Genomic DNA, 26,043 nt, shown 5'->3' on the forward strand with positions numbered 1-26,043 from the left:
AAGTGAACAACAAACCATACTTTTCCACAATGTTCAAAACTGACCATATAGCAGAGAGGAGGAAAAAGCTGTAGAACACAAACACATCTATCACTAATTGATTGGAAGACTGCATACCTACATACCCAGTGGTGTAAAATACTTTAAAGTACTACCTATGTAGTTTTTTGGGGTATCTGTAATTCACTTGAATATTTATGCATATTTTTTTGCAATTTATACTTACTTCACTACATTCCTAAAGAAAATCATGTACTTTTTACTCCATACATTTTCCCTGACACCCAAAAGTACTCGTTACATTTTGAATGCTTAGCAGGACATGAAAATGGCCCAAGTCACGCATTTATCAAGAGAGCATCCCTGGTCATCCTTACTGCCTCTGATCTGGTGGACTGACTAAACACAAATGCTTTGTTTGTAAATTACTATATCTGAGTGTAAGAGAGTGCTGCTGGCTACCCCCACACCCCCCCAAAAAAAAGTTTTTTGATGCCATCTGGTTTGCTTTTTAAAATAAATTTGAAATGATTTATACTTTTACTTTTGATACTTAAGTACATTTTAGAGATTACATTGACTTTTGATACTTAAGTATATTTAAAACTAAATACTTTTAGTATTTTCCTCAAGTAGGATTTTACAGGGTGACTCACTTTTACTTGAGTCCTCTTCTATTATGGTATCTTTACTTTTTCTAAAGTATGACATTTGGGTACTTTTTACACCACTGTGCATACCTCAGCTACAAAGTCTACAGAACCAGTGGCCACAGGGAAAGGATTGTTGTATGCTCACACAAGAGACAGTCAGGGTGGGCTATCCAAAGGTTAAAGGGTAAAGTAAACACGCAGGTACAACACAAACATAAGACATTCCCTCCACAAAAACCCTTCTCTCTTCTTAGCACAACAACACTGAAACAGGTTCAGTCTTTTTTTTAAGTATTCAGACAGTGACACATTTTTTGTTGTTTTGGCTCTTTATTCCAGCATGTTGGATTTGAAATTATACTATGACTATGAGGGTGAAGTGCAGCTTTAATTTGAGGGTGAACCGTTTAGAAATTACAGCACTTTTTGTGCATAGTTCAATTCATCCCAAAGGTGTTTGATAGAGTTGAGGTCAGGGTTTCCCCATAGTTCCCCATTTTAAGGGACATTAAAGTAGTATTAAAGTTATTTACCATTCATTTCTATTGGGCACAAAATAATCTGAAACACAACCAAAACAAACAGCAAAAGCATCTAACAAATTTGTCACACGCTTGATGTAGTCATTACGTGCTGTGAATATGGGACCAAATACTTAACTTTATACTACTTTAATACACATATAAGTGCATTTGTCCAAATGGGGGGACTATGTACAAAAAGTGTTGTCATTTCTAAAGAGTTCACCTGATATGGATACACTCAAATTAAAGCTGACAGTCTGCACTTTAACCTCATAGTCATTGTATCATTTAAAATCCAAAGTGCTGGAGTTCATACCCAAAACAACAACAACAATTTTCATTGTCCCAATACATTTGGAGCTCACTGTATTCATATATGTCTGCATCATCACTGACACAACTATGGTGCATAGCTGAGACTTAAATAAAAGTGTGGTATGTAGGCATTTATGCATGCACTGACACAAGCACGCTAGTGCTGGCACACTCAAAACGTACACTACTCTTACTTGTTAGGAGGCATATTTGTCACTACACAAACCATCTAAGGGTCGTTGAGCATTTGACCATATCCTCTGACAAGCCACTCTGAAGATGGGAAGTATGCATAAAAATAGAAATACATCTCAAAGAATGTATGTAATTCTAAACAAATTAGCAATGCATATTGTGGGATCTGGAGTGATGTGAGTTGTGTCCGTGTCAGAGTCATACCAGAGCATAGCAGGCCAGCTGAGTCAACATCGCACCACCTCTACTGATCCTCCACTGGAACACTTTAGACAGCTACTCAGACGTCCTGCTCTCTATTGTTTATGCAGTGAAAACAGGTGTTAGCTGGCTGCCAGCATAACCGTAAAACAAGCAATGGAGCTATAAAACGCAGTATAAAAAAGGAACATAAACTTCAGTATTCCCGGAGTGGAGGAAAAGTCTGAGACGCAATTATAGTACATTATTAAAACGCTTTAGTAGTATCTCAGCTTTATTGAACTTCAGTTCCTGTACTGTCATGGCTGCTCTCTGCTGGACAAATAGTAGAACTGCGGCTGAACTAACAAAGGCAAAAAAAAACTAAAATCTTAGGAGAGAGAATATATATGGTCTTTGGTAAGAAGTTTTCAAAATGCAACATTTAGTTTAACTTCCTACGTTAACTAAAAACACAGGAATCTGATGCTAGTATCAGAAACTGCATACTGCTAGATAAGCAAATAATAAAAACAAAATAGAAATTACAATAAAAATGTTGCATATGCTAAAACCCCCACAAAGTGTCACCTTAAGAAGTTGAATAAGTAAATCCAACATTATTGAAAGGTGTGTGTTTAATCCTTTGTCACCATTGTGGTGATGTCATCCTCACGGTCTTTTCCCCCTGTTGACACAAACACAAGAAAGAGACGAGAACCATATGAACATCGCAGGGCAGGGCATCATTCTCTGGTCCATCCTCTGTTAGGGCTAAAGGAGAGAGGTACTTACTGAAACAGAGCTGGAACCTCTCAGATCTCCTGAGCACAGTGTATGACAGACCAATGACGATGAGGATACCAAAGAAACCACCAATGACGCAGCCAATGAGGGTGGCAAAGTAACTGCCGTCCTCTGAAAATATATCCGAAGAGGACAGACAGACAAACAGGATAGAGAGAAAGACCGACAGGATATGCAGACAGACGGACAAAGAGGATAGAGAGACAGACAAACAGGATAGAGAGACAGACAGACAGGATAGAGAGACAGACAAACAGGATAGAGAGACAGACAAACAGGATACAGAGACATACAAACAGGATAGAGAGACAGACAAACAGGATACAGAGACAGACAAACAGGATAGAGAGACAGACAGACAGGATAGACAGACAGACCAACAGGATAGAGAGACAGACAAACAGGATAGAGAGACAGACAAACAGGATAGAGAGACAGACAGACAGGATAGAGAGACAGACAAACAGGATACAGAGACAGACAAACAGGATAGAGAGACAGACAGACAGGATAGACAGACAGACCAACAGGATAGAGAGACAGACAGACAGGATAGACAGACAGACCAACAGGATAGAGAGACAGACAAACAGGATAGAGAGACAGACGGACAGGATAGACAGACAGACAAACAGGATAGAGAGACAGACAAACAGGATAGAGAGACAGACAAACAGGATAGAGAGACAGACAGACAGGATATGCAGACAGACAGACAAAAAGGATAGAGAGACAGAGAGGATATGCAGACAGACAGACAGACAAACAAAGAAATTAGGGTTAGCTAATGATGACAATGTCCAATACCATGCTCAGGGAAGGTGTATTAGAGAGGTGTATTTACCGTACACCCCGAGGTATCCATCCACTAGTGGTCGCTCTGAGCTCTGACATACCACACGTGTGTTGTTGTCAGAGCGGGACGTCCCACTGATAAGCCATATTGCAAAGAGCTCCTTACCTGTGTTATCACAGTACCCTTTTATTGACTGAGAGGAGAGGAGAGGAGAGGAGAGGAGAGGAGAGAGAGAGAGAGAGAGAGAGAGAGAGAGAGAGAGAGAGAGAGAGAGAGAGAGAGAGAGAGAGAGCGAGATATTGTATCTTATCTCATCTGGTGATGCATAAAGACTCCAATTAGCAAGTAATAAAGAGGCAATGAAAGTAATTTGCACTCCAACAGGCCTGCTGAATTGAGCTACTGTATGGATTTCTCAGTGATTTCAGCTGTACCAATGGTCATGCTAATTAGGTCACCTGCGTCATCCAGGCCTGTACAGAGCAAATACCTGTAACCTGGATGGTTGGTATAATATAAACTAAGGCTGTGCCACTCACCTGGGCAGCCAGGTACTCAGTGTGGTCTCCTGGGCAGATAAGGGTTCTGTTTCCATGGCTACCATAGAGGGTGAAGTTGAGTTGTCTAGGAGGAGGGGACACACCACACTGGAAGGCAGCAGGCTTGCCAATAGTCACTGTTATGTTATTTGGTAGCGTAGTGTAGTTTTTCTGGGCTGGAGGATGGATGATGAGGGGGTATGAGGAAGAGATGGGTACAGTGAATGAGAGAAATGGGAGGGGAGAAGTGACAGCAAGGAGAGAAGCGCAACATAATCAGTCATAGCCTGTGACACAGCCTAGTCCTCATTTGCCTAGGAGGCAAAGCGCACTACTTCTCTTGGAAAGGGTTGTTTGACTGTTTGACTATTTCAATGTGAATTGGTCTGAGATTGTATTTTCCTAATATGAGGGACATCAGTGAAACCAAGGCACCACTACAAATATTGCTGTCTGTCTACATTCTCAACCTGTATTGTAATATCATAACACAATTATCTAGGTCTGGATGGCTGCTCTTGAGCCCAACCAATATTGGCTAAAATAAACACAATATGGTAGCTTTACAGTAGCTACCTTTACATGTATGATTGGCAAGACAGAACCAAAGGTCACCCAAGTCAGTCCTACCTGAGCATTGAAGATGAAGCAGAGCCAACAGGAACACAGACAGACCAAGCCCTGGTCCCGTCATCCCACATACAGACATTATTCTTCTCTTCATCAACAAAACAACTTTCTACCAACCCGTCCAAGACATCCGCTTCAGTGGACATTCATGTCCTGAGACTCTAGCTGCTGCAAGTGATTCCAGCCTGAAAACACAGAGAGAGAGAGGACATACAACTCTCCTTGAGCTACGACCTAAACAAATGAGCAAACAACATTATCTATGATGAAGGAACTCCCTGGACTGATTTGCAAGAAAGATTCCTGGGAAAGAAAATAATGTGAACAGGTTGAGCAGGGCTGGGCCGCATTTATCACAGGAAGCGATAAGGTTCTTTCACGTCCTCCTCCAGGTGATCCTGCCAATCCTTTCTCTCTCTCTGTGTGTCTCTCTCTCATTCCTTCTCAGTGCACATCCGTGATTTGAGTAAAGACATTTCACTTCCAAAGCAGGCACCCAATATTGTCCAAAAGAGACGGTGTCTCACTATACCACACAGTATAAAGTTCATATTCAAGTAATGCTAAAGCCTTTAGGTTGAAAATATGTTATGTACTTTAGGTACCCTTTAGGTTTACTATCAACAGATGTATTTGCATGGCCAGTGGACATAAGTCTATAACACATTTGGGTCTGGGAAAATACACAGGCTAATGGGGTTGCCTGGCAGGGGTCATTCGGGGCAGTCATGAGTTATCCAATGATTTAATGATAAGTTAGATCACATTGACTGTAGAACTGATCATATAGTGAGCCATTTATAGTATCACCTTTCAGGATGTCTGAATAGTTCCGTTCCTGTAAACCAGGAATATTTAGATTCCATAAAACCAGTTTCACAAATGTTTCCAGATACAAGGTGTTATGTGTTACGGAAATGAAAGGCTTTTTACTGAGGCTTTGGTGGTACAGATGTAAGATCTTAATTTGATCACCCGGTTGAAGGAAATGTACAACTTTAAAAAGGCTTCTGGATGTTTGTAATTTCCACTTGATTTTCCATTACGGAAAATGTATCAACCCCTACAAAAATGTACATTAATTATAGTCCACATAATAATTCACATTTCCTGTTGCTGCAGGATTATTTTCCTTCTGTATCCAACTGTCTCAAATTAAGATCCTATATCTGTAGATGACATTTGACATACTTCATCCAGTTTGTTAAATTAAATCTTTATTTCAATACAATATTCAATAGAACAATTTACATTTACAGAAGGAACAGAGTTTAAATTAGTAACAATAACATCCTTACTAAGAATTTCATAATTTCTTCACAGAAAATATATATACATTCACATCTGTTGAAGTCATCTGCATAGAGACTAGACTTCAAACAATATAAAACGAGGAAATTAAAGCATAAAGACCGTCAAATAAGCTTGATAAACTACATCACATTAAACTACAGCAAATTGAGTCATGATGATCAACAGACAATACAGAGTTTTTCTAGTGTTGCTGTGTAGCTAATTATCTACCAATAAGGTAGTTGTGGTTCTCAGCAGGTAATAGGCCCTTAACTGACAACACACAGCTGAGTATGATCTCTGTAGTGTAGTGCATCATTTTGTGATGAATATGTAATATGACTTGGTGTTGCTAACCGTAATTCCTTAGTAACTTATGAAGCAGAAATGGTTAATAAGAACATCATTCTGGTTGTTATTGCACATTTGTGATTGAAATCCATGGATCACTTACAAATAAACATCCACTTTCAAAAAATCTGTTACTAATATTTACAATAAAGCCAAACAAATAAAACTCTGATTTAACTATGAATATCTCATACGTTCTAATTTCTAATCTATACAGGCTATAGAAATATCCTTTACATTTCACCTGTAACTTGTCCCTAAATTCATGTCCCCACCAAAAACAAAACTAAGAAACGTGTCATTACAGGGCGTAACAGTCACTCTGAACTGCAATCTGTGATACAAACAAAGGATAGAGAGACAACTCAAGAGCTGAATATCTGACACCAATGTTTTATTTGTTACAAACATTTTAGGTATCATGGAATTTCAGCTACATGTTGTCTATGTTAAAATCTCTTCAGTAACTTTGGCATTATTTGTTCAAGGGAATCATATAAAGGAGAAACTTCACGGCAAAACCAGCCAGAATGTTATTTAACATCTGTTTGAGCGTTACATTTTGATACACAGGCTTGTTGTGTATCATAAGTTGGTTGCACCTGAAAAGAGTCAAACTGTAAGGAAACCCTGAATACAAAAATTAACCCTTTAATGACATACAACTAATCCCCATGACAGTACAACCTGTACATTGGCTGGCAGAGTGGTGATTTTCTATGACTTTGTCATGCAAGTCCCATAAGTCTTTTCATTTGACACTTTCTCATTTCACAAGACCATAAACATGTTGATAATTCTTTGGTCAAGCTACCACTTCAAGGCTTTCTTCCAGTAATCTAGTTGAATTTACCTATACATCCAAGTTCTGCACAAGGTTCCCCTAAAGGATGGGTTTTTTGGACAGGTGAAGTGCAGTAAGTCTGAATGGATAATAATTTGGTCATTTCTGATCCCTTAAAGGTCAGTGCTCCCATGTACGCGCCATTTTGTGCACTCCTGGTGAATTGTGATACGTCTGTGAAGATAAGACAGGAAAAGAAGATTATACTTCCACCTGTGTGCATCTGTGTACGTGTGTGTGTGTGCGTGCGTGTGTGTGTCTGTGTACTGTACTCACCCTCATGGCTGAGGAGATCCAGGGTAGGAAGCGGGACACTCTGGTGTAGACGCCAGGCTTCTTGGCCATGGCACAGCCTGTTCCCCAGCTCACCACCCCCAGCAGGCGGTAGCGGCTGGCCTTGGACAGGGAGTCCTCAGCCACAAACGGGCCCCCGCTGTCCCCCTGAGATAAAAAAAAAGGTTAACCACTCACATACAGTACATTATGGGGTGGCAGCGTAGCCTAGTGGTTAGAGTGTTGGGACTAGTAACTGAAAGGTTGCAAGTTCAAATCCCTGAGCTGACAAGGTACAAATCTGTCTTTCTGACAAGGCAGTTAACCCACTGTTCCTAGGCTGTCATTGAAAATAAGAATCTGTTCTTAACTGACTTTCCAAGTTAAATAAAAGTAAAATAAAAAATTATAAAATCAGTCTCACTTGGGTGAATGGATTATATAAATATTAGCAATTTCTCATGTAGAATCTGGATAGAGAGCAACTTGCTCATATCCGACACATTCAGATGTCAATAATTGACATGTTTGTAAGTGGAGGATGGAAGGTGTAATTTTTTGTTCAAGTTTATTCATTGACTGCCAGAGCAGGGAAATTAGATGTCACTAGCTGGTTACCTGACAGGCATCGGTACCACCCTTCTCAAAGCCAGCACAGAACATGCTGGTGGTGATCTGGTTGTCATAGTAATCAGGGGCGTTACAGACAGCGTCGTTGATGATTGGCACGTTAGCCTCCTGAAGAACGTCAGCAAGAGTCCCTAAGAGAGAAAGAGAGCGAGAGATATAGAGAGAACAAAGAGAGAGGAATAGAAAGAGAGAGAGAAAGCTCGAGGGACAGAGAGAAAGCGCGAGAGAGAGCTATTAATCACTCCATACACATTAATGATGGCGTGATCCGACAACCATATCTGACCAAAAGATTGTCGATTCCTGGTCAATAGTGCTTGGCACATCTGCACACTATGACACTGTCCCTGTTTACATATTCAAAGGTCATGCAGAAAGAGAGAGGAGAGAGAGAAAGAAAGATATAGGGAGAGGCTGTCTTGTCCAATGACAACAATGATACAGATACTCTGTCTCTCTATGGTTCCAGATGATGTTTTAAACCCAGCTCCTACAGTATCTGGCTCTGGGACCAGATGATGCTTTAAGTCCATATCCTACAGTATCTGGCTCTGGGACCAGATGATGCTTTAAGTCCATATCCTACAGTATCTGGCTCTGGGACCAGATGATGCTTTAAGTCCATATCCTACAGTATCTGGCTCTGGGACCAGATGATGCTTTAAGTCCATATCCTACAGTATCTGGCTTTGGGACCAGATGATGCTTTAAGTCCATATCCTACAGTATCTGGCTCTGGGACCAGATGATGCTTTAAGTCCATATCCTACAGTATCTGGCTCTGGGACCTGATGATGCTTTAAGCCCCTATCCTACAGTATCTGACACTGGGACCAGATCTACATTTAAGGATGTAGAAGCTTACACAGTCACTTACCATAGTAACCTACATTTCCCCAGCCTGTCACTGTCCCCATCTGGCCGTCAATCAGGCGCTGGCCGTAGTGGGGTAAGCACACCGGCTGGATGTAGTCTACAGAAAACAGAAAGTGAAGAGGAGTGAGGGAGAGATGAGATTGAATTGAATTTAAATGTATACTTGCACAAAAATGGTTAAGATAGTTTACTTGCTGGCTTGTGTGTTGTAATCACTACGGACAATGTTAATCTTGTCGGCTGATGTTGTGTGTTCTTAATTTCCCCACCAGCGTGATATTTTATCATTAGAATAGCTGCAATTCTGAGTCCAACCACTAGATGTCAGACAGGGCCCAATATATCTGTCCTTGATAAACAACAGGAAGTTCACTGCATTGGGGTCCAGAGGACCGAGTTTGGGAAACGCTGTCCTAGAGAGTTTTCGCTCTCACATTATAACAATGTAATGTTTTTCTATGTACTTACAGCGATTCCAGGAAAGGAAAAATGACAGTGAAACAGAGGGCAAACTATTCTATCCAATTCTGATATCATTGTCTTTTGTCCAGGCGACTGCAGGCAGGCAGTAAAGAGGGCCTTTGTTTGGTAGTCTGACTGGAAACCTGAACCTTGAGGAAGGGAATTACCATAGTGACTTGTCCCTCATCTCTATTTCGCTTTATCACTTCTCTCTCATCCCCTTCTCTCTATCTCTCTCTCTCTCTCTCCCTCTTCTACCTCTAAGCACACAGTGGCTTTGTCTGATGTGCCTTGAAAAAGAACAACAAATCATCACCGTATATTAAGAATATAACAAAATGGGCCCGGATGTGTTTACCTGTGAAGTGCAGAGGCTGGGCCAGAGCCAGGACAGCGATGTCTCTGCTGTTGTCGTCTATGTTGGGGTCTACAAAGGGCAGGTAGCTGCTGTGGTACACCACAGTCTTTACCTCAAGAACTCTAACATTCTTATGGGTGAGCTTGTTGTAGATGGAGCCCAGTAACACCCTCCATCGAGACACCTGTCGGTTCCTCCTGAGAGAGGGCAAATAGAATCCATGAGAAGAAGTGTGTGTGTGTGTGTGTGTGTGTGTGTGTGTGTGTGTGTGTGTGTGTGTGTGTGTGTGTGTGTGTGTGTGTGTGTGTGTGTGTGTGTGTGTATGTGTATGTGTGTGTGAGAGAGAGAGTGAAAGAGAGCAAAGTAGAAAAAGATTCAGGGCTTACTCTGGGAAGCAGTGGGCTGCGCTGACGATCCAGCGGTCTGAGATGATGGAGCCTCCACACTGGTGCACCCCGTCATACTGCAAACTGACCTGCCATGGCCAGCTACCCTGCCTAGCATCTACACCACCCACTATACGGTCCTCTGTCAGACTACGCCTGCCACAGTCTAGACAGACAGACAGAAAGAGAGGGGAGGGAGGGATAGGGAGGAGAAAGAGATATGGATGGGGACGGAGAAGGAGGAGACAGAGAGAGATAGGGAGAGAGAAGTAAAGAGATAAATAAGATAGGGAGAGGTACAGGAGAGAAAGAGAGATAGGGAGGAGTAAAGAGAGAGGTAACAGGGGGGATGCAGGAGAGAGAGAGAGTTAAGCTATCCTGTACAACTCTCTGGTTGCTTCTCATCACTTTGTGTAAAAAGAGTATCACGGGACCAAACCAAACCTCTCAGCTGAACCTACCTTGACAAAGCAGACTTAAAACCTGGCCAGTTTCACAGTCACTGAAAAACAACAACAACAGTTAGACACAGCAGCCTGGAACCCTACATTCCTGCCCTTCTCTACTTTTCAGCCGGCTGCTGCTTTAATAAACACTGCCTTAAGGTAATCGTCTAGGAGATTTAAGAGTGTTAAAATAATGTCTTACCATGGATATAGAGACTCTTTGATCTTCTTGCCATAGGTCAGCTCCTTCTCATTGACACAGAAGAACTCCTCACGGTCGTTACTGCCTTCAGGGATACTGGACATGGAGTAATTCACCACGCTGGAGGGGACATAAGGCATGCATCTCTTTATTGCAGAGACTTCTATCACTGACAGATCAGTTGAAAGATCCCTGGCCTAAACCCAATGAAGTTACTTAGAGGCGCAGTATGTCTAACTTTTTGTACGACCCAACCAAATCCACATAGCAATGTGAGGTAAAGATCTGTCAATCTCATTGAAAGAAAGTCTGAGAAGCGGTAGATCCATTTTGTATCCTATTTTTATGCTTCCTGTCCTTAAGTTTAGATTTCGCCTCTTTTTATTTTCAGCTTTGTACACCAGCTGAAAATACAATCTTTTTTGATTTTGAAAATACATTTCACAGCTGTTTAGATTCTCTAAACTATACATTGCTTGCTTTGTGGCCATGAACTGAAATTAGGCAAACCATTAGAATTTTAGCAACCAGGCAAGGGTGGAGCACTTTCTGTGCAGCCTTCTTGCATGGCATAGGGGTATCAGCCCCCCACACCTCTCTGATTCAGATGGGTTGGGTTAAATGAGGAAGACACATTTCAGTTGTACAACTGACTAGGTATCCCCCTTTCCTTTTATCATGCTGTAGATAGTGACTCCCACTTTTGTATTTAATCTAAAGCCTTTCATATCACAATCCATCAATCTTCTCACCTGACAAAGCCCATCTCCTCACAGCTGATGTTGGCCAGGAGCTGGTTAGCCTCTGAGGAACAGAGGTGTCTCCACCGTCTCTCGGCCGAGTCAAACACCCGGAGACGTAGGTCCGAGCTTGGATTGGAGTTTACCTGGACTGGGTTGGAGCAATGAAATACTGGATCAAACAAACCGTTCTATCGATTCAGATACAATATGAGGTTGGCTTTGGTGGAGTGGTTTCCCTCTCACTTACCATCATATAATCCTGTGTCTTCTTCTCTGATACAAAATGTTACTAGGATTTGAAAAACAAACAAACAAAAGTCAACAACATGTAATATAAAACTGTAAAGTGCATACACACTCTGTTGATGAAACAGCAAACCTCACAGAGCCTGCAAACAAATCCACTGACTGCAATCAAACAATGTTGGTAATATCTGTACCAAAGATGGGAGGATGAATTAAGATAGTTCACTCAGGCCGTATACCATTGAAAAAATTGGTCATTTACTGTCTACTTAAGGGGGTGGCTCTCCCATAGACACCAATGTGATAGCAACTGGTTCTGGTGCACTTAGTTCATTGACTTCCATTCAAACAGAAACAAATGAGAGAGTGGGATGTTTCGCTTCCTCTTCTGTCTGTACTATGGAAAAACTAAAACTACATTGCCCATAAAGCAGTGCTCATTGCCAAAAGGTACACATCACTACTATGTGAGAGCAGAAGCAGAGATATCTCACCTACAGCCCAGACAGCAGCTCCAATCCCCCCCAGTAGCACCACGGTTAGACACACGCCTGCCACGCGACATGGGGTCAGGAAGGTCACCCCCGCGTTTCCTGGAAAAGACAACACACACAACAAAAACAACACACACCACAAAAACATAACATTACGTTCAACATCACACGGAAGGTAGTCTGGCCCAGGAGTATGAAGGTGAACGACAAGGCACTGGAATGACAAGCCACCCTTGCTGTCTCTGCAGGGCTCCCCTCTCTTCACTGGGATTCTCTGACCCTATTAAGGTTGCTGAGTCATTGGCTTGCTTGCGCTTTCCCATTCCGTCCCTAGGTGGGGTGCATTTGTGACAACTGCTGATGTAAAAAGGGCTTTATAAATAAATGTGATTGATTGATTGACATTTACTCCTGATGTGCTGACTCTTGCACCCTCTATAACCACTGTGATTATTATTTGACCCTGCTGGTCATTTATGAACATTTGAACATCTTGAAGAAGTGAAAGTGTTTTAATCAGATAGGTAAAAAGGAAGAGAGAGTGTCTTAATAACACACTGGCAAATTGGCACATTGAAAAAGTACAAATGAATAGGATCAATAGTCCAAAGTCTGCTCCATTTCCATAGAGCTAAAACAAACTGCAAGCTTGATTTCAGTGCCATCTCAAGCCCCAACAAATTGTCACTGTGTCCCTAGCTAGAACACAAGGTTGGGCAGAATGAGAGGTCATTTCATTACATTAAATTGCTGATGATGATGAAAGATCCATGAACTGACCAGTCACTAACTGTTACAAGTTTGGTTGAACCAAAACAAAGCCACACTTGATCAAGCACCGTTTACAACCTAAGTCGTGTGAGACACACTTATGTGCACACACACACACACACACACACACACACACACACACACACACACACACACACACACACACACACACACACACACACACACACACACACACACACACACACACACACACACACAGACACACAGACACACAGACACACACACACAGGTGGCATGCGTAAATCTTCTGTGTTTGCAGACAGGAATCTGAGGTGCAGAGAGTGGAGTTCTGGAGTGATCATTAACCTTGCAGGCTGGCCAGCCAGCACCAGCCTGTGTGGAGACATGCCACACATCAGACCAAACCAGCAGAGCCGACCAGCAGAGACACTGACTGCAAGGCATGATAAGTTCCTGACTCAAACAAACCAACTGTCTGTGTGTGGATCCAACTCAGGTCTAACACACGTCTATAAGAATGCTCTGTAGGTAATACACAGGTCTACAAGTCTGTTCTTACTGTGTAAGTATACACAAGTCTTTATGTATGCTATATGGCCAAGACGTTTTACTGATCTGGTCGTGTGACCCTAGCTATGTGGGCAACAAACCAGTCTGATGGACACTTAAGAACAATCTCCTAAATACACACATCAATACATGCCCGATAGTGAAGACATCATTCAACCATTCGACACCAACAACACTAACAGTTGCACCATATTTCAAATGTTTACATTTTAATAATTTAGCAGACGCTCTTATCCAGAGCGACTTACAGGAGCAATTAGGGTTAAATGCCTTGCTCAATGGCACAGACAGATGTTTTACTTAGTCGACTCAGGGATTCGAACTAGCGACCTTTTGGTTACCAAAGCTCTTAACCGCTAGGCTACCTGCCACCCACTACCTGGATCACCAAAGCTGCTTGTACAGATACAGCCTGCTGGATGAGCATGTCTCTTATCAATAACATAACACTCTTTCCCGTTGTATCTTATACAAGGAAAACGAGCATCAACCTGATACTCTGCCAATTAAAAGAGAGGAAAATCAACATCGCAAACAAAGGAGGGAGACTGGAATTCAGTGAGAAAACACTGGGGGTTCTGTAAGGCCATGGGGTCTGCCGTCTATACTCAATACCTCAGGAAATGGGCACAGTTTACAGGCAGCTGATGACTCTTCAGAGTGATGGGGAAATCCTCCACTTTTTCCCCCTTACTCACCAATGTCAATCAGTGTGGACCATGCATCAACAATAAGATACATGGGTTTTTACTGAGAGAGCGTTAAAATAAAAACATCAAGTACAGTTGCTCTTAAGATGAAACATTTTATTTGGCTTTTGTATACAGTACGGTTTTCTTTTTTTTTAACCTTTATTTAATTAGGCAAGTCAGTTAAGAACAAACTCGTATTTACAATGACGGTTTACCAGAAGGCAAAAGGACACCTGCAGGGCGGGGACTGGGATTAAAAATATATATAAACCCAGCAAAAACAGAAACGTCTCTTTATCAGGACCCTGTCTTTCAAAGATAATTCATAGAAACCCGAACAACTTCACAGATCTTCAATGTAAATGGTTTAAACAATGTTTCCCATGCTTGTAAAATGAACCATAAACAATTAATGAACATGCACCTGTGGAACATTAACAGACACTGTCATGTTCTGACCTTACCTCTTTTGTTATGTCTTTGTTTTAGTATGGTCAGGGCGTAAGTTGGGTGGGTTGTCTATGTTAGTTTTTCTATGATTTGCTATTTCTGTGTTTGGCCTGGTATGGTTCTCAATCAAGGGCAGCTGTCAATCGTTGTCCCTGATTGAGAACCATATTTAGGTAGCCTGTTTTCTATTCTGTTTCGTGGGTGATTATTTTCTGTTTTCTGTTGTGTGTCTGCACCAGACAGAACTGTTTTCGGTCGTTTCTCTTTGTTATTTTTGTTATTTCCGTGTTCATTCTAATAAATATGGACACATACCACGCTGCACCTTGGTCCTCACCTTCTTCCACCAACAACGGCGGTAGGCAATTAAGGTCACAGTTATAAAAACTTAGGACACTAAAGAGGCCTTTCTACTGACTCTGAAAAACACCAAAAGAAAGATGCCCAGGGTCCCTGCTCGAGTGAACGTGCCTTAGGCATGCTGCAAGGAGGCATGAGGACTGCAGATGTGGCCAGGGCAATAAATTGCAATGTCTGTACTGTGAGACACCTAAGACAGCGCTACAGGGAGACAGAACGGACAGCTGATTGTCCTCACAGTGGCAGACCAAGTGTAACAACACCTGCACAGGATCGGTACATCCGAACATCGCACCTGCGGGACAGGTACAGGATGGCAACAACAACTGACCGAGTTACACCAGGAACGCACAATCCCTCTATCAGTGCTCAGACTGTCCGCAATAGGCTGAGAAAGGCTGGACTGAGGGCTTGCAGGCCTGTTGTAAAGGCAGGTCCTCACCAGACATCACCGGTGAGGACAACGTCGCCTATGGGCACAAACCCACCGTCGCTGGCCCAGACAGGACTGGAAAAAAGTGCTCTCCACTGACGGGTCGCGGTTTTGTCTCACCAGGGGTGATGGTCGGATTCGCGTTTATTGTCAAAGGAATGGGCGTTACACTAATGCCTGTACTCCGGAGCGGGATTGATTTGGAGGTGGAGGGTCCGTCATGGTCTGGGGCGGTGTGTCACAGCATCATCGTGCTGAGCTTGTTGTCAATGCAGGCAATCTTAACACTGTGTGTTACAGGGAAGACATCCTCCTCCCTCATGTGGTACCCTTCCTGCAGGCTCATTCTGACATGATCCTCCAGCATGACAATGCCACCAGCCATACTGCTCGTTCTGTGCGTGATTTCAAGCAAGACAGAAATGTCAGTGTTCTGCCATGGCCAGCGAAGAGCCTGGATCTCAATCCCATTGAGCACGTCTAGGACTTGTTGGATTGGAGGGTGAGGGCTAGGGCCATTCCCCACATAAATGTCCGGGAACTTGCAGGTGCCTTGGTGGAAGAGTGGAGGAACATCTCACAGCAAGAACTGGAAAATCTGGTGCAGTCCATGAGGAGGATATGCACTGCAGTACTTAATACATACAATAATACAACAATACAAATACATGAAATTAGAGATATACTTCTCCTTAAAACCAGTTATGCATTAGGGGGCGCTACTAAAATTTTTAGATGAAAAACGTTCCCGTATTAAACAAGATATTTTGTCACGAAAAGATGCTCGACTATACATATAATTGACAGCTTTGGAAAGAAGACACTCTGACGTTTCCAAAACTGCAAAGATATTGTCTGTGAGTGCCACAGAACTGATGTTACAGGCGAAACCCAGATAAAAATCCAACCAGGAAGTGCCGCATTTTTTGAAACTGCCTCATGCCAATGACTCCTTATATGGCTGTGAATGAGCTACAAATGAGCTTACGTTTTCCACGTATTCCCCAAGGTGTCTACAGCATTGTGACGTCTTTTTACGCATTTCCATTGAAGAATAGCCGTAAGGGAGCATATTTAGCAAGTGGTCACATGGTGTCTCCCGCAGAAAATCTTGCGTAAAATACTGAGGTAGCCATTTTTCCAATCGCTTCTTATGAGAAACCAATTGCCTCGGTGGATATATTATCGAATATATATGTCAAAAACACCTTGAGGATGGATCCTAAACAACGTTGCCGTGTTTCTGTCGATATTATGGAGCTAATTTTGAAAAAAGTTCGGCGTTGTAATAGTAGCATTTTCCGGTCGATTTCTCAGCCAAGCATGATGAACAAATGGGAGCTATTTCGCCTACAAAAATAATATTTTTGGAAAAAAGGAACATTTTGCTATCTATCTGGGAGTCTCCTGAGTGAAAGCATCCAAAGTTCTTCAAAGGTAAATTATTTAATTTGGTTGATTTTCTTATTTTTGTGAAAATGTTGCCTGCTGCCAGCAGAGCCTAGCATAGCATTATGCCATGATAAACTTACACAAATGCTTGTCTAGCATTGGCTGTAACGCATATTTTGAAAATCTGAGATGACAGTGTTGTTAACAAAAGGCTAAGCTTGTGTTTGAATATATTTATTTAATTTCATTTGTGAATCCGTATCCGGGATTGCTCGTTGCAAGCAACCGCTGTGTCAGATTTCAAAAAAACTTTACGGAAAAAGCAAACCATGCAGTAATCTGAGTACAGCGTTCAGACAACAAAGCAGCCAAAAAGATATCCGCCATATTGGGTGGTCGACATTAGTCAGAAATAGCATTATAAATATTCACTTACCTTTGATGATCTTCATCAGAATGCACTCCCAGGAATCGCAGTTCCACAATAACTGTTTGTTTTGTTCGATAATGTCCATCATTTATGTCCAAATTAGAGGTTGACCGATTAATCGGAATGGCTGATTAATTAGGGCCGATTTCAAGTCTTCATAACAATCGGAAATCAGTATTTTTGGAAGCCGGTTTGCCGATGAAAAAAATTATATATATATATATATATATATATAGCTTTATTTAACTAGGCAAGTCAGTTAAAACCTCTTAGAACTACCCATCCCGGATCCGGGAGAATTGTCATAAACTACACTAATTAACATAGCGCAACGGCCAAAAAATATTACTAGAAAATATTCATATTCATGAAATCACAAGTGAAATATAGTGAAACACATCTTAGCCTTTTGTTAATCACCCTGTCATCTCTGATTTTGAAATTATGCTTTACAGCCAAAGCAAGTTTATCGATAGCCTAGCATAGCATTATGTCCAGCTAGCAGCAGGAAGCTTGGTCACGAAAATCAAAAAAAGCAATCAAATTAAATTGTTTACCTTTGATGAGCTTCGGATGTTTTCACTCACGAGACTCCCAGTTAGACAGCAAATGTTCCTTTTGTTCCATAAAGATTATTTTTATAGCCGAAATACCTCCATTTCTTGTCCACGTTTTGTTGAGAAATCCACCGGAAATTGCGGTCAAATTAGATCCATAATATCGACAGAAACATGGCAAACGTTTTTTATAATCAATCCTCAAGGTGTTTTTCAAATATCTATTAAATAATATATCAACCGGGACAATTGGCTTTTCAGTAGGAGCGAGAGGAACAATGGCCGCCTTTGTCTATTACGCACAAATCACTCTGAGAGCCACCACCTGACCACTGACGCAATGTTGTCGTTCACGCTCATTTTTCAAAATAAAAGCCTGAAACTATGTCTAGTGGCTGTAGACACATTAGGGAAGCCATAGAAAAAGGAATCTGGTTGATATCCCTTTCAATGGGCAATAGGGATGCATAGAAAGACAGGGGCTTCAAAATAAGGGTCATTTCCTGATTGGATTTTTCTCAGGCTTTCGCCTGCAATATCAGTTCTGTTATACTCACAGACAATATTTTTACAGTTTTGGAAACTTTAGAGTGTTTTCTATCCTAAGCTGTCAATTATATGCATATTCTAGCATCTTGTCCTGAGAAATAGCTTGTTTACTTTGGGAACGTTATCTTTTCAAAAATGAAAATAGTGCCCCATAGTTTCAAGAGGTAAGAACAACATTCTTATTTTCAATGACGGCCTAGCAGCAGGAAGCTTGGTCACGAAAATCAGAAAAGCAATCAAATTAAATTGTTTACCTTTGATGAGCTTCGGATGTTTTCACTCACGAGACTCCCAGTTAGACAGCAAATGTTCCTTTTGTTCCATAAAGATTATTTTTATAGCCGAAATACCTCCATTTCTTGTCCACGTTTTGTTGAGAAATCCACCGGAAATTGCGGTCAAATTAGATCCATAATATCGACAGAAACATGGCAAACGTTTTTTATAATCAATCCTCAAGGTGTTTTTCAAATATCTATTAAATAATATATCAACCGGGACAATTGGCTTTTCAGTAGGAGCGAGAGGAACAATGGCCGCCTTTGTCTATTACGCACAAATCACTCTGAGAGCCACCACCTGACCACTGACGCAATGTTGTCGTTCACGCTCATTTTTCAAAATAAAAGCCTGAAACTATGTCTAGTGGCTGTAGACACATTAGGGAAGCCATAGAAAAAGGAATCTGGTTTATATCCCTTTCAATTTGCAATAGGGATGCATAGAAAGACAGGGGCTTCAAAATAAGGGTCATTTCCTGATTGGATTTTTCTCAGGCTTTCGCCTGCAATATCAGTTCTGTTATACTCACAGACAATATTTTTACAGTTTTGGAAACTTTAGAGTGTTTTCTATCCTAAGCTGTCAATTATATGCATATTCTAGCATCTTGTCCTGAGAAATAGCCCGTTTACTTTGGGAACGTTATTTTTTCAAAAATGAAAATAGTGCCCCATAGTTTCAAGAGGTAAGAACAACATTCTTATTTTCAATGACGGCCTAGGAACGGTGGGTTAACTGCCTCGTTCAGGGGCAGAACGACAGATTTTCACCTTGTCTGCTCGGGGGATTCAATCTTGCAACCTTACAGTTAACTAGTCCAACGCAATAACGACCTGCCTCTCTCTCGTTGCACTCCACAAGGAGACTGCCTGTTACGCAAATGCAGTAAGCCAAGGTAAGTTGCTAGCTAGCATTAAACTTATCCTATAAAAAACCATCAATCATAATCACTAGTTAACTACACATGGTTGATGATATTACTAGATATTATCTAGCGTGTCCTGCGTTGCATATAATCTGACTGAGCATGCAAGCATACAAGTATCGAAGTATCTGACTGAGCGGTGGTAGGCAACAGCAGGTGCGTAAACATTCATTCAAACAGCACTTTCGTGCGTTTTGCCAGCAGCTCTTCATTGTGCGTCAAGCATTGCGCTGTTTATAACTTCAAGCCTATCAACTCCCGAGATGAGGCTGATGTAACCGAAGTGAAATGGCTAGCTAGTTAGCGCTCGCTAATAGCGTTTCAAACGTCACTCACTCTGAGCCTTCTAGTAGTTGTTCCCCTTGCTCTGCATGGGTAACACTGCTAGGATGGTGGCTGTTGTCGTTGTGTTGCTGGTTCGAGCCCAGGGAGGAGCGAGGAGAGGGACGGAAGCTGTACTGTTACACTGGCAATACTAAAGTGCCTATAAGAACATCCAATAGTCAAAGGTTAATTAAATACAAATGGTATAGAGGGAAATAGTCCTATAATTCCTGAGGCTGGTGTAACTAGCACGTGCTGTTATCGTTGTGTTGCTGGTTCGAGCCCAGGGAGGAGCGAGGAGAGGGATAGAAGCTATACTGTTATACCTCTTTACCTGGGAATATTGAAGACTCATGTTAAAAGGAACCACCAGCTTTCATATGTTCTCATGTTCTGAGCAAGGAACTGAAACGTTAGCTTTCTTACATAGCACATATTGCACTTTTACTTTCTTCTCCAACACTTTGTTTTTGCATTATTTAAACCAAATTGAACATGTTTCATTATTTACTTGAGGCTAAATTGATTTTATTGATGTATTATATTAAGTTAAAATAAGTGTTCATTCAGTATTGTTGTAATTGTCATTATTACAAATACATTTTTTTTTATAAATCGGCCGATTAATCGGTATTGGCTTTTTTGGTCCTCCAATAATCGATACCGGTATCGGCGTTGAAAAATCATAATCGATCGACCTCTAGTCCAAATAGCTTCTTTTGTTAGGGCGTTTGGTAAACAAATCCAAAAGCGCGTTCAGGTCCTGCCGAACGTCGGATGAAAAGTTCAAAAAGTTCCATTACAGCCAGTAGAAACTTGTCAAACTAAGTATAGAATCAATCTTTAGGATGTTTTTATCATAAATCTTCAATAATGTTCCAACCGGAGAATTCCTATGTCTGTAGAAAAGCAATGGAACGAGAGCTAACTCTCTCGTAACTGCGCCTCAGAGCCTGTGGCAATCTGCCAGACACCTGGCTTATTCCTCTCTCATTCGGCCCCACTTCACAGTAGAATCCTCAAACAAAGTTCTAAAGACTCTTGCCATCTATTGGAAGCCTTAGGAAGTGCAACATAACCAATATCCCACTGAGTTTAAAAAAACTACAAGCCTCAGATTTCCCACTTCTTGGTTGGATTTATCTCAGGTCTTCGCCTGCCATATGAGTTCTGTTATACTCGCAGACATCATTCAAACAGTTTTAGAAACTTCAGAGTGTTTTCTATCCAATACTACTAATAACATGCATATATTCGCATCTGGGACAGAGTAGCAGGCAGTTTACTTTGGGCACCTTATTCATCCAAGCTACCCAATACTGCCCCCCTGTCACCAAGAAGTTAATGCAGATAGTGGCCACACGAGATACTGACTGTTACTTTTGATGTTGATCCCCCCCCCCCTTTGTTCAGGGACACATTGTTCCATTTCTGTTAGTCACATGTCTGTTGAACTTGTTCAGTTTATGTCTCAGTTGTTGAATCTTGCTAGGTTCATACAAATATTTACACATGTTAAGTTCGCTGAAAATAAACGACAACACAGCATGGTAGCAACACATGACAACAACATGGTAGCAACACAACATGGTAGCAGCATAAAACATGGTACAAACATTATTGGGCACAGACAACAGCACAAATGGCAAGAAGGTAGAGACAACAATACATCACACAAAGCAGCCACAACTGTCAGTAAGAGTGTCCATGATTGAGTCTTTGAAGGAAGAGATTAAGATAAAACTGTCCAGTTTGAGTGTTTGTTGCAGCTCGTTACAGTCATTAGCTGCCGCAAACTGAAAAGACAAGCAACCCAGGAATGTGTGTGCTTGGGGACCTTTAACAGAATGTGACTGGCAGAACGGGTGTTGTATGTGGAATATGTGGGCTGCAGTAGATATCTCAGAAAGGGGGGAGTGAGGCCTATAAATCAGCATCAACCAGTGGGTCTTGCGACGGGTACACAGAGATGACCGGTTTACAGAGGATGATAGAGTGCAGTGATGTGTCCTATAAAAAGCATTGGTGGCAAATCTGATGGCCGAGTGGTAAAGAACATCTAGAAGCTCGAGAGCACCCTTACCTGCCGATCTATAAATGATGTCTCCGTAATCTAGCATGGGTAGGATGGTCATTGGAATCAGGGTTAGTTTGGCAGCTGGGGTGAAAGAGGAGCGATTACGATAGAGGAAACCAAGTCTAGATTTAACTTTAGCCTGCAGCTTTGATATGTGCTGAGGGAAGGACAGTGTACCGTCTAGCCATACTCCCAAGTACTTGTATGAGGTGACTACCTCAAGCTCTAAACCCTCAGAGGTAGTTATCACACCTGTGGGGAGATTGGCATTCTTCTTACCAAACCACATGACCTTTGTTTTGGAGGTGTTCAGAACAAGGTTAAGGGTAGTTGGAAAGCTTGTTGAAAACTAAGAAAACTTTGTTGTAGAGTATTTAATAGAAAATCCAGGGAGGAGCCAGCTGGGTATAAGATTGTATCATCTGCATATACTGTAAATGGATGAGAGAGCTTCCTACTGCCTGAACTATGTTGTTGATGTAAACTGAGAAGGGTGTGGGGCCTAGGATCGAGCCTTGGGATACTCCCTTGGTGAAAGGCAGTGAATGAGACAGCAGATTTTCTGACTTTATACACTGCACTCTTTGAGAGAGATAGTTAGCAGATCAGGCCAAAGATTCCTCAGAGACACCAATAAAACACACAGTTGATCTGCATAACATACAGTGAAGCTATGTTAGTGAGATGACTGTACATTATATAATAAAATTGACTCTTTTGGTGCAGTCACCTATGGCAACCGCAGAGAGCCCTGACTCAGCACATGTTATAGGCTGCTGATTCAAGGGCTTTTCCAGATATCAGTCTGGAGCCATGATACACTGGCTCATGGGTGTGCTGGCTTTTGTTCCAACCCAGCACTAACACGCATGAAGACCATGATTAGTTGATTGTTTGAAACAGGTATGGTCTAGAGAGCAGAACCCTTCATACCCAGTCACATTGCAGAACCCTGCACTACAGATTTAAATTAGAACATTCCTTCTCTGTACAAAAGCGATTCTCAACCTTGTTGATTTTGAGGAGACATTCTACTGATAACAAACACTTTCCATGACTACAAAACCCATCCCAAACCCATCCACCTATGTCCTGTGAGGCCGTATCAATAGATAAATGTGTTATTGTTCCTGCGCATGACTCTCAGTAATGACAGGGGTGAGGAAGGGACCACAGATGCTATTGACATAACTTTATCTCAGGCCAGTCTCCCTTCCAGTATTCCAGCTGCTGGTTCCAATAAAGCCCCACATTTCCTAAACCCACTCCAGTGGATTCTGGAGTCACAGGCCTGGAGCTGGAGAACAAGCCCTGCTATTGTTTTAGCCTCTACCTGAGTACAATCTGTGTGTGGGAAATACACATATCCTTTGCTGAAGGGAGATACATAAGGTGAAAGGCCTAGTTCATTCCCTTGTGTCTCTCTCAGGAAAATGGTATTCTGCCTCATTTCACAATAGAAAGACAATTTCATAAAGTTTCATATGTTTCTGAACTGTGACTAAAATGTCTCACACATCAATCAATGAGTCATGGAATGCCACAAATCAGCAACTAAACCACAGATAGAGACCACAGTGTTGTACACCTGAGCCCACACCTCAACCCAGACCAAAACAAACCCAGACAACACAACAATCACCAGTCATGCTGTAACTGTTTCAGCTACACTGTACAGGATCAACTCAGAAGGAAACTGAGATGTTGTTCATTGGATGGTGACTCGGGTTTGACAATGGCTTTACATTGAAACATAGAATCTGTCAGAGAGTCCTGGTGAGCATCTCTCTGACAGATTATATGTTTCAATGTAAAGCAATGCTAGAACCCACTGGATTTAGTAAACATTGTTAAATGATTGATAATGGTGAAGGATAATGTTCTCCATTCAGAAATAACTCTAGACTCAACAATTAGATAATAAAAGAAGTTCCTTGTGTTATAGATAATAATAAATATAGAATCAAAGATGCATGGATAAAGTATCACTCCACTCTTAGAAAAATGGGTTTCTAAAGGGTTCTTTGGCTGTCCCCATTGGAAAACCCTTTTAGGTTCCAGGTAGAACACTTTTGGGTTCCATGTAGAACCCTCTGGGGAAAGGTTACTACATAGAACCCATAGGGTTCTACCTGGAACCAAAAAGTGATCTTCAAAGGGTTCCCCTATGGGCACAGCAAAATAATCCTTTTAAGTTCTAGATAGCACCTTTTTTCTAAGAGTGTGTGTCCTTTTATAAAAGCAAAATTATTTGAAAGATCTTCGGCAAAAATAGACTGTATGAAAAAATATATATTTAAAAGGTTCCTAATCTAGATCACAAACTCGACACCACAAAAGGTAGCTTACCCCATCAAACAGCAAGCAGTGGCCAGTTCTATTAATCTTTAACGCTGATGTCTGATGTCAAATATAGAGGGAAAATATGTGGCAAGCACAATGTCTGGATGTGTGTGGAACACTCACCGTTCTTTTTCTCAGTCATTTTTTCTTGCTCAAAAGTTGAAAATGAAAAGAGTTAGCTGAAGTTCAGAGTGGCCCTGCTTCACAGCTCCTGTGATGGTCAATTTGCCACCCAGTCTTATTCACAGCCTATATAAATAGATAGCACGGAACATGAACGTTAATAAACTTTTTGACTGGAGAGAGGTGGGTTAAACAAGTTAAATAAACCAAAGGGCAAAGTGAGTTGTTTTTAGCAGATTTGACTAATAGTCCAGGCTGAAGGGGAAATCGACATTTTTCTATGGAATAAATGTGTAATAAACATGTCGCTACTGATCAGGGGTAGCTATATTGTAATTTACCACAGAATTTGGATATGCTGTTTCTCCTCAGTATGCATACTAGCTAGCTACCAATAGGCCTACCATCCAGCATAGAATGATTAGGCCTACATACCTTTCATATCGAGAAACTCATAACAATCACCATTAGACGTGAACACTGGACAGAATGTAACTGTTACTTTTCCATATGTATTTTCATGATCAAAAACAACTCACATACTTTAAAATGACAGAGTAACGTTAGTAGGTTACTCAAAATCCATACCACTTTCAGAGTACTAACCTCTCTTTTGCAACAGGTGTATGACTTCTTGTCAAGTCAAGCGTGAAAAAATGAAGTTACAATCTCGGCGATTACTCTCGAGGCTCGCTGTTCCCTCCGGGGTAGCAGTATGAATAGGCTGTAAACTCCACCATAGATATTCCCAATACTTCGACAAGTGGTTGTATGCCTACAAAAGAGTACGAAAAGAAAACGTTCCTCACTTTCTCCCCTTCTATGAAAGAAAACAGTTCTCCGTTCAAAACTGAGAATAAAATATCATTTCCGATAGATAAAACGTGTAGCTACCAATGTATTTACACAGTTGTTTTTCCGGTAAAAACAAGACAGCTCAGCAGTTTGACTTGTTCTGCGCTCATTGCCTTTTAGAAACGGTCAAGGTAGCACACAGGTGACGTCATGAGATATCGGTCAAATGGCACCTGCAGAGCAGAGCACAGAGTTAAAGCCCTTTTGTTTTTAATGACCATGGTGAGTCAAGTGTAACCGTTAACAACCCATTCAATTGATTTACCGTTTCCTAGTTTCACATGTATGTGTTAAGTTTAGCTAATGTTCGAGGCGATAGACCAAAGTGCATTGAAGTTGAGGCATGGGTAGGCCAGTCCGAGGCTTACACCATGCCACAGGAGCTTAATGGACAGTGCAGGACAGTGAAACATTAATGTCTAAACAATAGGGTGTAAACATGGGGCTGGGATAAGACTGGAACTAGACAGGTCTGTAGGCATAGATCTGCCTATAATGGATGCTCATTGTGAACAAGGTCTAAATAGACAGGACCAAAAACAAGCTCTGGCTTGTTTAGAGACAGTGACATTATAAGCCAGCAACAGTGCCTTGACTTTTTGTTGCAGGCTTATAATGTCAATGCTTTTCTACACGTCTATTTTTGTTTCTCAATATCCTTGACCAGTTCCTAGTTAGGAAAAAG

General features: G+C 41.5%; 2 protein-coding genes across 4 annotated transcripts; both read right to left on the bottom strand.

The window, feature by feature from the left end:
• Window positions 1-493: 493 nt before the first annotated feature.
• On the bottom strand, window positions 494-4,850 carry LOC139405806 (uncharacterized). 2 transcript variants are annotated; one of them, XM_071148234.1, is made up of 5 exons: window positions 4,640-4,850; window positions 4,010-4,185; window positions 3,519-3,663; window positions 2,663-2,785; window positions 494-2,555 (listed from the first exon to the last, which is right to left on the bottom strand). In XM_071148234.1, the coding sequence occupies exons 1-5, from the start codon at window positions 4,731-4,733 to the stop codon at window positions 2,506-2,508; spliced, it is 588 nt and encodes a 195-aa protein (XP_071004335.1). In that variant the 5' UTR covers window positions 4,734-4,850; the 3' UTR covers window positions 494-2,505. The 2 variants fall into 2 exon arrangements, with proteins under 2 accessions (XP_071004335.1, XP_071004334.1); XM_071148233.1 differs by having other exon boundaries at window positions 494-2,785.
• A 989-nt stretch (window positions 4,851-5,839) lies between these two features.
• Window positions 5,840-25,647, bottom strand: LOC139390529 (serine protease hepsin-like). Of its 2 annotated transcripts, XM_071137713.1 has the most exons (14): window positions 25,398-25,616; window positions 25,110-25,278; window positions 24,504-24,629; window positions 12,244-12,342; window positions 11,751-11,792; window positions 11,513-11,651; window positions 10,761-10,880; window positions 10,574-10,614; window positions 10,113-10,278; window positions 9,727-9,923; window positions 8,908-9,003; window positions 8,019-8,161; window positions 7,404-7,568; window positions 5,840-7,301 (listed from the first exon to the last, which is right to left on the bottom strand). In XM_071137713.1, exons 3-14 carry the CDS (start codon window positions 24,520-24,522, stop codon window positions 7,248-7,250), a joined length of 1,281 nt encoding a protein of 426 aa, XP_070993814.1. In that variant the 5' UTR covers window positions 24,523-24,629; window positions 25,110-25,278; window positions 25,398-25,616; the 3' UTR covers window positions 5,840-7,247. The 2 variants fall into 2 exon arrangements, with proteins under 2 accessions (XP_070993814.1, XP_070993805.1); XM_071137704.1 differs by having other exon boundaries at window positions 25,110-25,647.
• Window positions 25,648-26,043: the final 396 nt, after the last annotated feature.

This window comes from Oncorhynchus clarkii, chromosome 3, assembly GCF_045791955.1.
Source record: "Oncorhynchus clarkii lewisi isolate Uvic-CL-2024 chromosome 3, UVic_Ocla_1.0, whole genome shotgun sequence".
In the NCBI taxonomy this organism is placed as follows: Eukaryota; Metazoa; Chordata; class Actinopteri; order Salmoniformes; family Salmonidae; genus Oncorhynchus; species Oncorhynchus clarkii.